At 35.5% G+C, this 14,376-nt stretch overlaps 1 protein-coding gene across 6 annotated transcripts in view; it reads left to right on the top strand.

Moving 5' to 3' along the window:
• Nucleotides 1-4,834: 4,834 nt before the first annotated feature.
• The window catches only part of slc4a4b (solute carrier family 4 member 4b), a 44,565-nt gene continuing 35,023 nt past the window's right edge, over nt 4,835-14,376 (top strand). For all 6 annotated transcript variants that reach the window (XM_046867497.1, XM_046867496.1, XM_046867493.1 and 3 more), the window contains exon 1: nt 4,835-5,197. In XM_046867497.1, the coding sequence (XP_046723453.1) occupies nt 5,181-5,197 (17 nt within the window). In that variant the 5' untranslated portion in view covers nt 4,835-5,180. The remainder of the gene's footprint in view (nt 5,198-14,376) is intronic.

Here is a 14,376-nt window from a genome sequence, read left to right as displayed (position 1 = left end):
TCGTCCTGTAGCCACTGCTTTGTTATCTTGGCTGTGTGCTTAGGGTCGTTGTCCTGTTGGTAGATGAAACTTCGCCCCAATCTGAAGTCGAGATCGCTCCAATCAAGTTGTACAGGGAAACAAGGATGCACTCAAGGACGAGCTCAATTTTAAGTGTTATTGTTGTCAAAGGCTGTGAATACTTATGTAAATGTGATTTTTATTTTATTTTTTACTTTTTTATAAATTTGCAAAGATTTTGAACACACTACTTCTACATTGTCATTATGGCATATTGTTTGTAGAATTTTAAGGAAAATAATGAATTTAATCAATTTTGGAATAAAACATGTCATAACATAAAAAATGGAGCACTGTAAATACTTTACAGAGGCACCGTAGATGCTTTTTTTTTTTTTAGTTTTAGTGTTAGCAAAGTGAATATGTTATGGTAAATGCCGATATTTGCTGATATAAACAGAAGGGTGTCTCATTAAAAACAGCAAAATCACACTGACTCTAAAGCAAACTCAAAAAAACCTGTCTGGGTGTGTTCTTGGCATGCTATTCAATTCTAGGCATTCGATCCAGTCTATTATAATTTTTTCTTGCCACATTCTTTACACATAGCAATCATTCTGTTATCACAAAGTCATGATGCACTGCTGTGTTTACATTGGCAGTAGCAGCCGTTGAGATGAGTCACTACATTTGGTGGTTGTTTTGTGGAGGAGGCAGTAACCAAAAATGAATAAAACAAAGCAACTGTAGTTGCAAAAAGTTTTTTTTGCAATTTACACACGCTTTGTCTGGGTAATCATGGAGATCAACTTTGTCAATGTAAGTCAAAGGCAGAGTAATAAAGAATAAGTTGCAAGTCAAATCTGAAGTCTATTTTTATGCAACTTAAGTGTAACTCAAACGCCGGTACCCACCTCTACATAACTTTTTTTTTTTTTTTAGAGTTGAAATTAATTATTTTATTTTTAATAATGAGTAACTGAGAGTCTGATTGGTTGCCTCTGCAACTATGCAAAGGTAAATGAATTGTGTTAAGACTTTCTTTTGTCTGATTACAGCTTGTGTTTTCTTGGTTTGGTCCTGTCATGCATATACATTTCCATTAAAATCTGCCAAGGGCACAGTTGGTTTGTTATGGCAGATGTTGTGCTCAGTAATTCAAAAATAGCTACAGTTTTCATGCACATATTACTCAGAAAATGCAGGTGTAAACACAAAAAGCTCACACCATGTTCAATTTGTTTTAATTGAACACCATGTGTAAAAAAATTATTCTAAGTAAAAAGTGTAATATGGGAAAAACATGACCTATAAAAACAACTTTTCAGGAATAAACTGCAGTGAACCTGTTGACCCGTCCAAAAACTTCCCATCAAAAATTATACATAATATCCAATCTCATTCCAACCTCAACTGACCTGACAATTGTGAAATTAGTTATAAATTCCAGACAAAGCCTTAAACATATTGCTGTCCTGTTTAAAAGTTTTACAATCATCGTATTGTTACAGTATAAATACAGTTTATATTATGAAATTTGGTACTTGGTTTCACTACTAAGCACGAAACCATTTAATTACACATTAATTAATTTAATTAATTACACAAAACCATTTAATCACACTAAATTTATATTATACATTTGAAATTTATTATACATTTTTACATTTTCAATAATATAAATTGTATTTATATAACATTTAATGTTCTCACATTTTTCCCATTTTTTTTTTTTCTTTTCAACCGGTCTACACTGGCCACCAGAAGGATCTCTAAGAATGTGTGTCAGTTGCCTTAAATATTGTTTATATTGTTAATAAATGTTATAAAAATATGCATTTACTGGTAATATTAGGATACAACTGGAAAATATATTTATATAAAATGGTTCTAGTTCATGCTCATTTTGTTGTGTGAACATGTATTTTAATAATCCAGCAGGGGAAAACAATAAATCATGTTCATATAACAATGGAAAGATTAAGACCTGTCAGATCTCTGCTGCATTTTCTCTTTAGGCCTTCTTGGAAAGCTTTTTTAAACATTCTGTGCTGATTCTAGTGGGAAATTGGGCAGTTTTTCAAGAATGGCCCGAGTCCTCTGTTTTGAGTAAGCTGTCTGGTATTTATTTGGCCTACTAGAAAAGGAAAAAAAATCTTCGTGCTCAAGGAAAAAAATGTTTTTCTTTTTTTTGTGTGCAAAGGGTTAAAAAAATCACAGTAGTGGAAATATTAATTTTAAACAGGTAAAAGGTAAAGATGCAAAACATTAGCAACAATGCAGTTAAAGACCAACAGAGGTCTACTTAGCTGAAGACAATGAAAATAAATTGGTATAAAGTAGGTACAACTGTCAGTCAGCTTACTACATTTCCTATGACGTGAACTAAATAGTGCACTGTAATTGGCTTTGATAGCCTGTAGAGTGATTTATGTCCAGTAGAGATCAGTTACTAATGTCCTGTTTCTTACATAAATGCACCACAGAGTATAAGCATGACAGGCTTCTACACCCTATATAGTGCATTCTTTATTGCTTAGGGATTAGTTTGTGGCTTCCTACTCTATGTAAATGCATAGCACACACCATATAATATCCTGTGTTTTCAGGATTTACGAGATTAGAATTTTTACTCCCTAATCCCTGCAACATAGAGTGATCAAAAAGAATTGATCAATCAATGACTTTTACAACTTGTTGTTTTTCAGATTTAGTAGGGAGCATGTCTGAATTTGGTGCTGCATTCCCTAAAAAAACATTTATTCTTCATTTCCCATTAGTAATCATTACTCCTGGTCACAGTTGCAGTGAATTTGGAGCCTATTCTATAACCTATGGACACAGGAATACACCATGGAAGGGCAGCGCTAAAAGACTAGGTGTTTCCAAACGTTGACAGGAACTACTTCCAAACAACATGCTCATAGGTTTAAGCTATTGCAAATGTTTGCTAACTTATGAAAATCTAGGTAGGAAGCTACGGTAGAATTCTAGGTAGAATATCATGGTGATGGCATTCGGAAATCAGACACTTTTCTAGCAAATTTGAAGCAAACCAAATGAAAGGTTTTGACTCTTTCCTTCTGCAGACCTGATTTGATGAAGGTACTTTAGGACACTACATACTGTCATGTCCTCAAACTACTGCAAATACACTATAGTGTAGGAATATCATACATGTAAGCTGTTACGTGGTACTTAATGCAAGAACTAGAACAGTAAAGACAGTAGTTTTTTAATATTTAAATATACAGTACATTTAAGTTCTTGGTGAAGAGTAGAGTCTTCATTCTTCTTTTAAAGACAGTGACTGACCTGTTCAGACAGCCAAAAGAGGAAATCAGGTTACAAGGGTGTGTTTTAGGGGTTTTCCAAGGAGACAAGATCTTTACGTGAAGAAATATATTCATGGACACACAGCAGCTTACTCTTAGAAAGATTTGGCTTTAAGTGATGAGATGATAAACACATACCTGACAGAGATAGCCAGACATGCATAGATCAGAGCAATAACATGAGCGACTAAAGGAGATGAGTAAGAGGGAGCATCGTGTTGGTATAAAAAGACACGTGGGAATATAATCTCACTGAGAAAGCAAGGTGTGGCAGTTGGGGTCTGGTCATGTGTCACCTGAAGATTGAGTGGGGGCTAGCTGCACACAATATGATTCTCATCTGTGTCTTATTACTGCCTGTCTACTTATTGGTGGCTCTTTGTGCTTTCAGTGGCTCCTACCATGGCAGAGATAGTGTGGATGAGAGATAGTGAGATGTGACAACTTAAATCTAAAGCAGTGAACAGTTTTTTGATGAGTTTTTTGAAAATGCACTGCAAAGATAAACAAAGCATGGCTTAATTTAGCTTGAGCCTTCCACCACATTCTCACACACTGGGGTTTTACACAGGTATACAAAAAAAGCAGTAAGCATTATAGGGCTCCATTGGAGGAGATGTATGTATGGACATGCATGGCTCTTCTCTATGTTACCTGATCTGACCCTTCATCTAAGTAGGAAACTTCAGGTCCCATGAGGACAGAGACCCAGCAGCTTTCGGGAGATCAGGAAGAATTAGGACCGATGATTGACTAGCTGATCTAGCTGTGTGAAGCTTCAAGGGCAGTTTCTGAGAAGTGCACTACTTTAAAGCTAGAGTGCTTGGATATTCTGGGTGGGAAAAAAAAGAAAAACTTTACAAAGGTTTGCAGAAAAATGGGGTAAATATTGCCCAAGCAACATTTTCAACAATTGAAATAGATTCAAGAAAACTTATAGTTGACATTTTACCATGTATTAGCTGCTCAGATAACACAAAAGTCTGAAGGTTTTCAGTTTACTTGCAATTGAATTTTTTTGGCCATTGTGTCACAGCAGCTTTACAGATATAAAGATTATCAAATTTTGTGTGTGTGTGTGTGTTTGTGTGTGTGTGTATGTATGATACCACACAGTAGTAAGGAAAAAAAAAAAATATATATATATATATATATATATATATATATATATATATATATATATATATATATATATATATATGCTAATCCTGATACAATAAATATATTGTTGGTATTAATATTATATTAAATGGTTCTCATTTGGTTTCTTTATTTTGTCCTAAGCGAAACCTTTACATTCACCTGCTTTGACATGAAATCTATGTTGGAAATAGGCAACCTTTTGTTCCATTGCTTATCTTGTTCGCTGCTGTTGGATTTATGCCAGTAGTCAGTCAGTCTCTCTCTCTCTCTCTCTCTCTCTCTCTCTCTCTCTCTCTCTGTTTTTTTTTTCTCTCTCCGTCACGCTGGAGGAGGGACAGCTCTTTAAATATGGAAAGGAGACGCAAAGGCAGAAGTGCCGTTAACGCTCGATACGAGCGAACAGGCAGGAAAAGCGTTCCTTCTTTTTTAGACTCTAGAGAATTTGAGTTATGACTGGCAGGGACTCCGATCTCATCGTAGTTTGTATAGCCAGTGAGATACCGTTAGATCCCTGCAGATAGACTGCGGACAGGACGAAGTGAGAAAACTTCGAAAAGCTATCGTGCCTGGCGCTTCCTCAGCACTTATTTCTCTGCAGTTCTTGGTAGTTTCGACATTGAGAATAGTGAGAACTCGGTTGTTTTCACTTACTGACAGCACGGCGTGCGTTACTCTGAGATACCAGACGCAGGACACTCCGAAATGAGCCATAAAAACAAGTAAGTATTTCAAGTCCTAAGACTTATATTCAGCAGCCTCCTGCATGTTTTGTAGGGAGCTTGCTACCTGCTGCTGTGCGCATTTATGTGCGTGTGTGTGTGTGCGTTTGTGTGTGTGTGTTTATATATATATTTGTGTGTGTATACGTATATATATATATATATATATATATATATATATATATATATATATATATATATATATATATATATTCAAAATTAAGGCTTAAATACTCGGACTACTGGATACACACCTGTATGTAACAAATATTAGGTGAAAGTAAGTGTACGACAGAACCACTATATTGCAGTATGTCGCAACTGATATAACTTTTTGTTAAACAGTGTGTTTCACAGAGTGTTGACATTGTGAAATACTGAAGTATCTTACACTGTCAGACTTGTAGCTTTAATTTACAATTATTAACCTGCAAATATGTGAAATACAGGACATTTTACAGGACACACCCCCCTATATCTCCCCCCTATTTAATGGGCCAAGATATATAGGATAAACTAAGAGTCATTCATGACATGGTCATTTTTACTTTCAGTACAGTGGATATCTGCAGGAAGTCTGAAGTTCTTCCCTTCCAGGCCTTTACTGCAGCTGTTTCAGTTTGCTTTCAGAAAGTGAAACGCATGTTCAGTTGGAGTCAGGTCTGGTTAATTGACCTGGCCTTTGCTGAACATTCATCTTCTTTGCCTTAAAAAGCTTGGGTTGCTTTCAAATTATGTTCCGGGTCATTGTCCGCATTGTGAAGTGCCATCCAATACGTTTTAAAGACACTTCCGATGTCATCCTCCTGCTTTTGTCAGAGAATTTGTTTCAGTGGAGCCACACAACCTTCCTTACCCTTTACTCTTCCGTTCACAGTATTTATTTTGATGTGTCCACAGAATTTTGTTCCCTAACTGTCTGTGGTTTTATAGTATTTTTTGGAAAACTAATCTGGTCTTCCTGTTTCGAGGATTACCATACTTTTATCTGTTTGTAAGTGAAATAATGACGGAATAACTCATCTAACCATGGAAAAGCTGAAGTCCCAATTGTCTAATTATGTTTTGTCACTTAATAAGCTGGGAGCAATATATTAAAAGTGCTATAATTTCTACAACATCACCACCGATTTGACTAATAAACATCCTCAAATTAAAGGTAAAGTTTGCAAATATTCATTATTTAGATAACATTAATGGCATACCTATTTATAATGTTATTTATAATAGTGTACTGTATATTGTTAAGCAATTGTGAAGCAACTTATGTTTAGTTTCTCTCAGTAAGTCTTCTGTCAAAACAAACCTAGTCAGGATCATATTTATTCACAAAAGATGGTGCATTTAGACTATGCAAACAAGCACTATAAAATGTATCCACTACAGTGTTGTAGATGATGATAAAAAGACATTTTTTTCCAGCTAAAGTTTGTTACAATCCACACAAGACAACAGAGACACTTGCATTTTTAATGTGGTAGATGGGTAGGATGGACTGAAGTAAACTTTTATCATTTGTTTATATGTACAATAATGCAAAGACACTAAGGATATTTGAAACATTAAACTAAAACTTAACTTATTCAGTGCCTTGTACACCCATGTATGAAATAGAAAAACTGGTGCATCAGACATGCATTTACTGTTTGTGAAATAGCACGTGATCCATTTGTGTTTTCCCCTCTGTGTATTTTATTCATGACTCAAGCCCTTCGGCAGTGGTCTCTGAGGACTAAAAACTAAACAATATGTAATGGTGGGAAATGTAACAGGCTGATCTAGGATTAGATTTCCAAACTTTGTTTCATTGACAGTTAAACTTTCCTCTTTTGTATTTTCCTTACGACTGTACGTTAGAATAGATTATCTTAAAGGATTTTACACTTATATCATATTAAAGTTTTTAACACATATATTAAAGCAACATAGTTTTACTTCTAATATCTGGCTCAGAGAGACAGGGATAATAATAGGCATAAAGCATGCAAACATTCCTATTAAACAAGTCCTCCGCCAAATGATGAAAATGTATTATAATGAAGAATCGATTAACCAAAAAAATGAAACAAATTTCAAAATGTCTCAACATCTAAAGTACTATGTCTAACATTTTCAAAAAAAACAATATTTTAGAGAGACTACATACAATCTTAAAAAATCTGTTCCTCACATCATTGTCGCATCTTTGCCACATTTTGTCTTTTGTTTCAACCTTAATTTCTGGTTCTTCCATTAATGGTTACTGGAAAGGCTTGCAGAGTAATTGACATTTGAAATCCCAGAGGCTTACGGGTTTTGATCAAACCATTAAAATCAAGTCTTGAGACATTAATCCTCATGCGTTAGTGTGACTCACTGAGATGGAGAGATAACTCTTTACAATACTTTTTCCTCACCTGTTCATCTGGTTTCAGGCTGTTATCTTGATAATATAGTACAGTGTAAAACTCTATCAGTAATGATAGCTTAAATACACACTTCCTGGTATGCTTTTGCAAGCAGTTCTATCCACACAGGTAGTGTGACTTGAAATTCCGGGAGAGGTTAACAGAATTAACTCAGACTTGATGGGAAATGACCTTCAGAAAGAATGTACACATTTCTTCCATTGCTAAGTTGATGCATTAGACTAGTGCTATTTCTAATCTAAATGAAGAACAATGTTTGGAGTGCTGGCAAGAGAATGTTTGAGCAAAGGGAAGAAACCAAAAACTGTAATGAAACCTTGTGACCCAGCATCCGTATGAGTAGCTGAATGATTGGTGCTAAACAAACTTTTTTCTTTCTTATGCTACAATTTACTATTTGATGAACTTATCAAACACTGCAAATGCAAAAAATTCTAATGTCACTGTCTGGATTTGCAATGCCAAAGCTTTTAAAGTAGCCAAGCATGTAAAAATGGAATTATACATATATTACTATGTTTCTACAATTATTTTACTTACCTGTAGTCAGTGGCCATTATGCAAGTCGAATTCATGTGTTTACACTCAAAACAAGCCAAAAAGTATTCCTTCATATACTGTATTAATGTGCTTATCAAAATGAGTGTCACACAGATGTATTGATATGAACCAGAACTTTGCAAGGCTCATTAGTATAATTGCAAGGGTGCTGTCTAGGGTCCAACACAATTGGACAAGGGGCATTTGGTTGCAAAACAGGACTCGACCTTTTTTTAAAAGACCAGTTTTGTTTTAAAATTATTATTTTGGACCACCTCATGTGTGTGTGTGTGTATACACAATGGTCCCCCAGAACTTGCAGGGGTTACGTTCTAAGACCCCTGTGAGTTTCCAAAATCCGCAAATTTTGGACGCACCCCCGCAGCCTCTATAGTACATTAGGGAATTTATCTAGACATCATGTTGCTTTAATACAATAATGTGTTTTCCAAATTTTTTATGAGATTTGTTAGTGAAAACCTAGGGTTGACTTTTTCTATCTATCTATCTATCTATCTATCTATCTATCTATCTATCTATCTATCTATCTATCTATCTATCTATCTATCTATCTATCTAAATTTGGATAGTTACTTTTAAAGGGGTTGCATGTACTATAAATAATACTTGTGTCATAACTATTGACATTGTTCTTAGAACGTTCTTGTGACCTGGTAGCATCTCCTCCGTGTTTCAGTGCTAGGTTGTGACCGAGTGTTTGGGGACCTCAGGCCTAATGGCAGGATTTCCCCTGTTTAAACCCAATAATTCAGAGATGAGTCTAAATGACCTAAAGGAGCAACATAAACAGTCTGATTCATGATTCCATGACCTGTGCCCTTCTTTCCAGGGCCTCTTTGGCAACAAGCTCAAAAATGGTTTCAGGGTCATGTGCATTTTCTAATGATACATGACACTGTGTGTAAACCAAATTAGCAGACAGTCACACTATATCTGGACCTATGTGTTCCACTGCTGGGAGTGAGGTATCAGTCACCTCTCCAGGGATCAATTTCGGTAGATTCTATAGCTTCATTGCTACAAGTAAATATGTCCTTACTAGGATGTCATCAGTGTCTCTGCATTCAGCACAGAGGTGGGCATAGAGTGCTTCCAGTATTTCTGCACCTGACCAGAACTCAAACTAAAGACTCCTCAAATCACTATTTACAGCTATAAGTAAAATCTTTAAGTTTCACATAGTGGATTGAAAATCAACATTGCGTAAAGGACCAGCCGGTGTGTAGGGTATGGGTATGTAGCAATAATCCATCTAAATGCAGTTACTTCAGCATACACAGCAACACACAGCTTGTTGCATGTCAGAGGACAAAACGCTCAACCAATAAGGGGCATTATAGCTTCAGGTTAGGTGAGATGGCAGGGAATGTGGAATATTTTGAGACTCCAACATGAAGAAAATCTTACCTAGAAGGGAGAGATGGGAGGTAAGTACATCTTACCTGAGTGGAGAGCAAATATATACACAGCAAATGAGCTAACTTAGTGAACAACATGCTGAGTAGTATTATTGCCTAGCTAAAATCAAACAAGAATAGCAAAAGTAATGACAATAAACATTAGAAGAGCTCCTAAATGTGACAACTAAGGTTAAGCAAATGGGTGTGTAGTGCTATGTATGAGAACACCTGAAACCTGCATTCCCACGCGCATACATTCCTAGACAGTTTGCAGCCTTGGGCCCTTATAACCCATATAGAACCTTTAAATGCTCTTATTACTTCTGGAATAACCATTGATATCCACTTAAGTGTGTGTACTTAGAACAAAAATAAATTAAAGGCCTATAAAAAATAATGCAATACAAAGACCCATCATAATGAGTTTTCATGTTAAACTGTAAATGGACATTATTTATTTCACTTAGTGTTACAGACTCCACCAATGAAAAGGCTGTCTATAAAAAATATGCAGTAATTATACAGTTAATATACATTATACAGTTTAGTCCTGCTGTGTTTCTTTGTGTTGTTTGTTTTAGTAATGGTTAGATCACTGATGATAGACGTTGATAACTAGTATCCAGATAGAATGCTGTGGTTTTGTTTTTAATTCAGTTAAACAATCTTTTATTCTCTGATATCTAGAGGATTACTAACATTTCGCTATAAATAAAATTGAATTGTCCCTTGTGGTGAGGGGCAGATGATTGGAGGTACTTGGGTTCGTAATCCTTACTACTCAGTTGTATAAAAATTGTCTAAGTCCAGCATCAAACAGATTAACATTCTTGTTACTTGATAAAGAAGCGATTGTCATAAAAAGCTTAAATAAGAAGCAGAATTAAAAATATATGTAGAGCACTTACTGTAGGTAAATCTGTTACTTTGAGGTTTTCCATGAAAGTACTCTTCAGGACATTCTGTGCTTTGTACAACATGACGACCTAAAGCGTTTTTATTTCTTTTCAAGAAGACAGTCTTTTGAGGGTACAACTGTATTTTTTGTGCCTGTCTCACAACAACAACTGTAACTATAAGTAGGTAGAAAGGCTGGCTTGTTGTGTTTCAAACCCATTTTTGCGCTATTAGCTATAAACAGACATCCAGTTCAGTGGCAAACATTCTGAGTAATGCTTATGGAAAAAGTTTCTTAATAGCGTTTCATGAGACAACAATCAAGAGAGCAACATTCCAACCACCTACCAGGTAGTGCTTATGTCTAACAGCGTTACTTGGAAGATATTTGGAATGCTTGTCTCTTCATTGTTGTGTCATGATTAGCTGTTAAATAACTACAACTTCACAACCCAGAATTTCCTGATGAAGGAAATGTTCTCTTCCTGTACAAATCCCTCGTTTAAATATGGCTCCAGTAAAAGTAACGGTACTCCTCATACATTTCTTCTTGAGCAAAATTATAAAAGTAGTTGCATTGGAAAGTAATTAAGTATCAAATGTAACCCAGTGAACCTTGAGAGCTACGTTATAATAATGTATGCAATTTATTCTTCCATTTCAATGTGCATCAGAGAGGTTTCTATTGTTAAAGACACAATAAATGAAAGAACCCTTACTCCATACAAGACCCATGGGGAATCTTGTGAGAATCTCATGACAGGTTCTCTTTTAACACAAATTATTTATTCACTTCAAAGTATTGAGGAACAGGATGTGTTTTTGAAATCCATTGGAGTAAATAGTTAAATATTATGCAATACAATGTAGTGACGAAAATGAAATAAATACTCTGATAAAGTACAGATACTTGTAATAATTACTGCAAAAGTTTAGGTAGCTTAGATAAAAATACTTTATTACTGTCCACCCCTGCACATTCCTAATATGAGCATTGCCCCTTTAAAAACCACACTGTAAAAGGAAGTGAAAATGAAATGTGAGGACTGCTAAGGAAGGGAGACTTAGTATAAAGAGAGGAGAAGAATGTAATCAGTCTTTGATCATGCTTTTCTGCTTATCACCACTCATGTGGACTAATGATTGCGTTTTTTTTCTTGCACTACAGTAGGGATTAAAACAAATGACACAGATTGCACACTCCTATGTCTAAACTCAGTTTTTACTGTACTATTTATTAATGAAGGAAAACGTTTTGCTGCTCCATTATTGTAGGACCTTGGCTCTAAAATTGGCAGCATTTAGTTCACAGAGAGAAATCAACTGCCACTGATGGTTATAAACAGAAATGACCTGGGACAGAACTTTAACAGGCTGGTGCAAGTAAGTGTCTAAATAGGGGAGCTTGTAAAATTATGTTCATAATGCCCTAAGACATGCAGGTGTTATTGAGCAAATGCTTGTTATCAGCGCTCAGTTCTAAAAGCCACATCTCTGATGATATAAGAGTGCTCTTGTGCCTGTGGAATGACATTTGGAAAATCTCCATCACTGTTACACGGTATATACAGGTTTTAGAGCAACAAATGCTTCCATGCAGAAAAAGGGTTTTTTTTTTTTTTTAGGAAGGCCTTGCATATTTGAGCAAGGAAATGCTAACTGCATACTGCATCTATTACAGTAGCATGGCTTTGTAGTAGAAGGTTATGTGTGCTGAACTGGCTTGCCTGTAGTCTTGACCCTAACTGTTGAGCACAAAATCCTGTATCAGACACATATGGGACATTACTCTTCAAAAACTTCAGCAACTGGTCTTCTTAGTTCCAAGATGTATACAAACACAGTGGTAAACATGGCCCTGTCCTAACTTTTTTTACTTAAAGTGGTATATATTCTAATTTTAAACATTTTATTTGTATTTTGTTTTATTGTCAATAGAATGGGGATTTAAATGCAAATCATTGCATTCTGTTTTTATTTTCATTTTACACAGTGTCCCAACTTTTTTGGATTTCGGGTTGTATAAGCGCGTTTGTTAAAACTGTAAATATAAAAACTTTTGTGGCATATTATTACACACACACAATATAATTTTCAGCATAATTTCTAGTCTAGAGAGATATTTTTGCTTATTAGCATCTGTGCTCAGGGAAGTGATACATAATATGTAAAAAAAAAAAATAATTGACACATTACTAGAACAGACAGTGCCTGTCAAAAGTTTGAAATGCTATTTTTTGTTATCATTTTTGAGATACATGCATTTAAATGATATGCAGCAAACTAGGTAAAAGGCAGAAACACAGAAGAATTGTGTTTTGTTTTCATTTTGTTTCTAACAGAAGAACTTATGTAATACGGAGAACAGAAGAGATGGGACCAGATTGCCTCACACCCACAAGTAAATATGGAAGTGAAAGCTTCATGGTTTGGGTTGTAGGGAGGGTTAGAGACATTTTCTGGGTGAAAGCAATACTGAACCAGCATTGTTACCATTTCATACTTCAACACCATGCAATTCTGTCTGTACTACGGCTAATTGGAACCATCTTCACCATATAAAAGGCAATGACCTGCAAGATACTTTCAAGCTCTGTAAGTGTTATTTAAAGAGCAAAGAGTTGGCTGGAGTGTTTAATTTAATGAATGTAAATCCTGTTTAACTGCTCTGGGAAAAACTGGATCAGGAAAGAATATCAGACTAGTGAAGCGTACTTTTGGCAACTTTTACAAGAAGCATGGCAAAGCATTTGAGCTAAATGTACACAAAATATAAAAATTAATTTGCATATAAACAAAATTAACCTGCAAATATTTTGCATCAACCGTAAAATGCCTAGGTGTTTTTAAACCTTTGACAGGCACTGTACACTGTAACTGTTTCACAGAATGCTGGGAAAAATATTTATTAACATCTATTAAGGTCTACAGTAAAATAGAGTTAAAACTAATGTAGGGTTAAGATCCTTTGTATAGCTTATAAAAAGAGGTTTATAATTAATTCTGAAATATGGGTGGTCCAGGGGCTTGAGTAGTATGCCACCATTACAGATTAGTTCACACTATTCTATAATATGACTTAGTAAACCATGTACAATAGAATTTTCCATAGTAAGTGCTACAGCTTTTTTAAGTAAAATATCCAAATTCATATCCCAACGTATTCCAGCACTAGTTTTTGTTGCTATAAAACATAAATTGGGTATTTAGTTTATATTTACACTAGTTTGAGTTTCTGGTACTGCAACAGAAAACCCCAAATGGAATTTTAAAAAAGCATTATGGGTCTTTCCTGGATGAAGCCATAACTGTATTGTGCCATAGTTATTTGAGCCCAAAGCCACTGGTGTTTAAGTTTCCTAACGCAGCAGTCTGCCTGTAACCTATCCTCTCCTGAAATACTACACCTAAGGTTAATGATAATGCTAATGCTAGCATCCTCATCAGTTTCACTTTAGGGCCTGGCTTACACATGGGTAGTACTAGAGAAAGTTCACATAACTGGTCAAAGTGATAACTGATCCCAGGGAACAGGATGAATGTTTTACATGACGGTCTCTGTTAAGTGCTATGTTGTAAAGTTCACCTGCTCCAGTACATTTAATGTCATTGATCTGTTGCATGCTAAACGCTGCATCCTGAAAGCCTGGACAGCAGGGAGACCGAGAGAACCGAGAGAAAAAAAGAAATAAAATGAAATGATACCCTGTTTGTGTGTGTGCATGTGTGCGTGCCTGCATGTGCGTGCGCGTGTGTGTGTTTGCGTGTATGGAGATGGATTGGTGTGATAGTTGTGCATGTTAAAACAAAATTTGTGAATTTTAAGTTCTGAAACAACATTTTATTATGCCATCGTTGTCATGTGTAAGCTCATAAGAAATGACTGAAAAGCATCGGGGTCTTTAACACATTG

Source organism: Silurus meridionalis, chromosome 15, assembly GCF_014805685.1.
Source record: "Silurus meridionalis isolate SWU-2019-XX chromosome 15, ASM1480568v1, whole genome shotgun sequence".
NCBI classification, from domain to species: domain Eukaryota; kingdom Metazoa; phylum Chordata; class Actinopteri; order Siluriformes; family Siluridae; genus Silurus; species Silurus meridionalis.
Note: the sequence above shows the minus strand (reverse complement) of the source record. Positions and strands in the feature narration are given on the sequence as shown.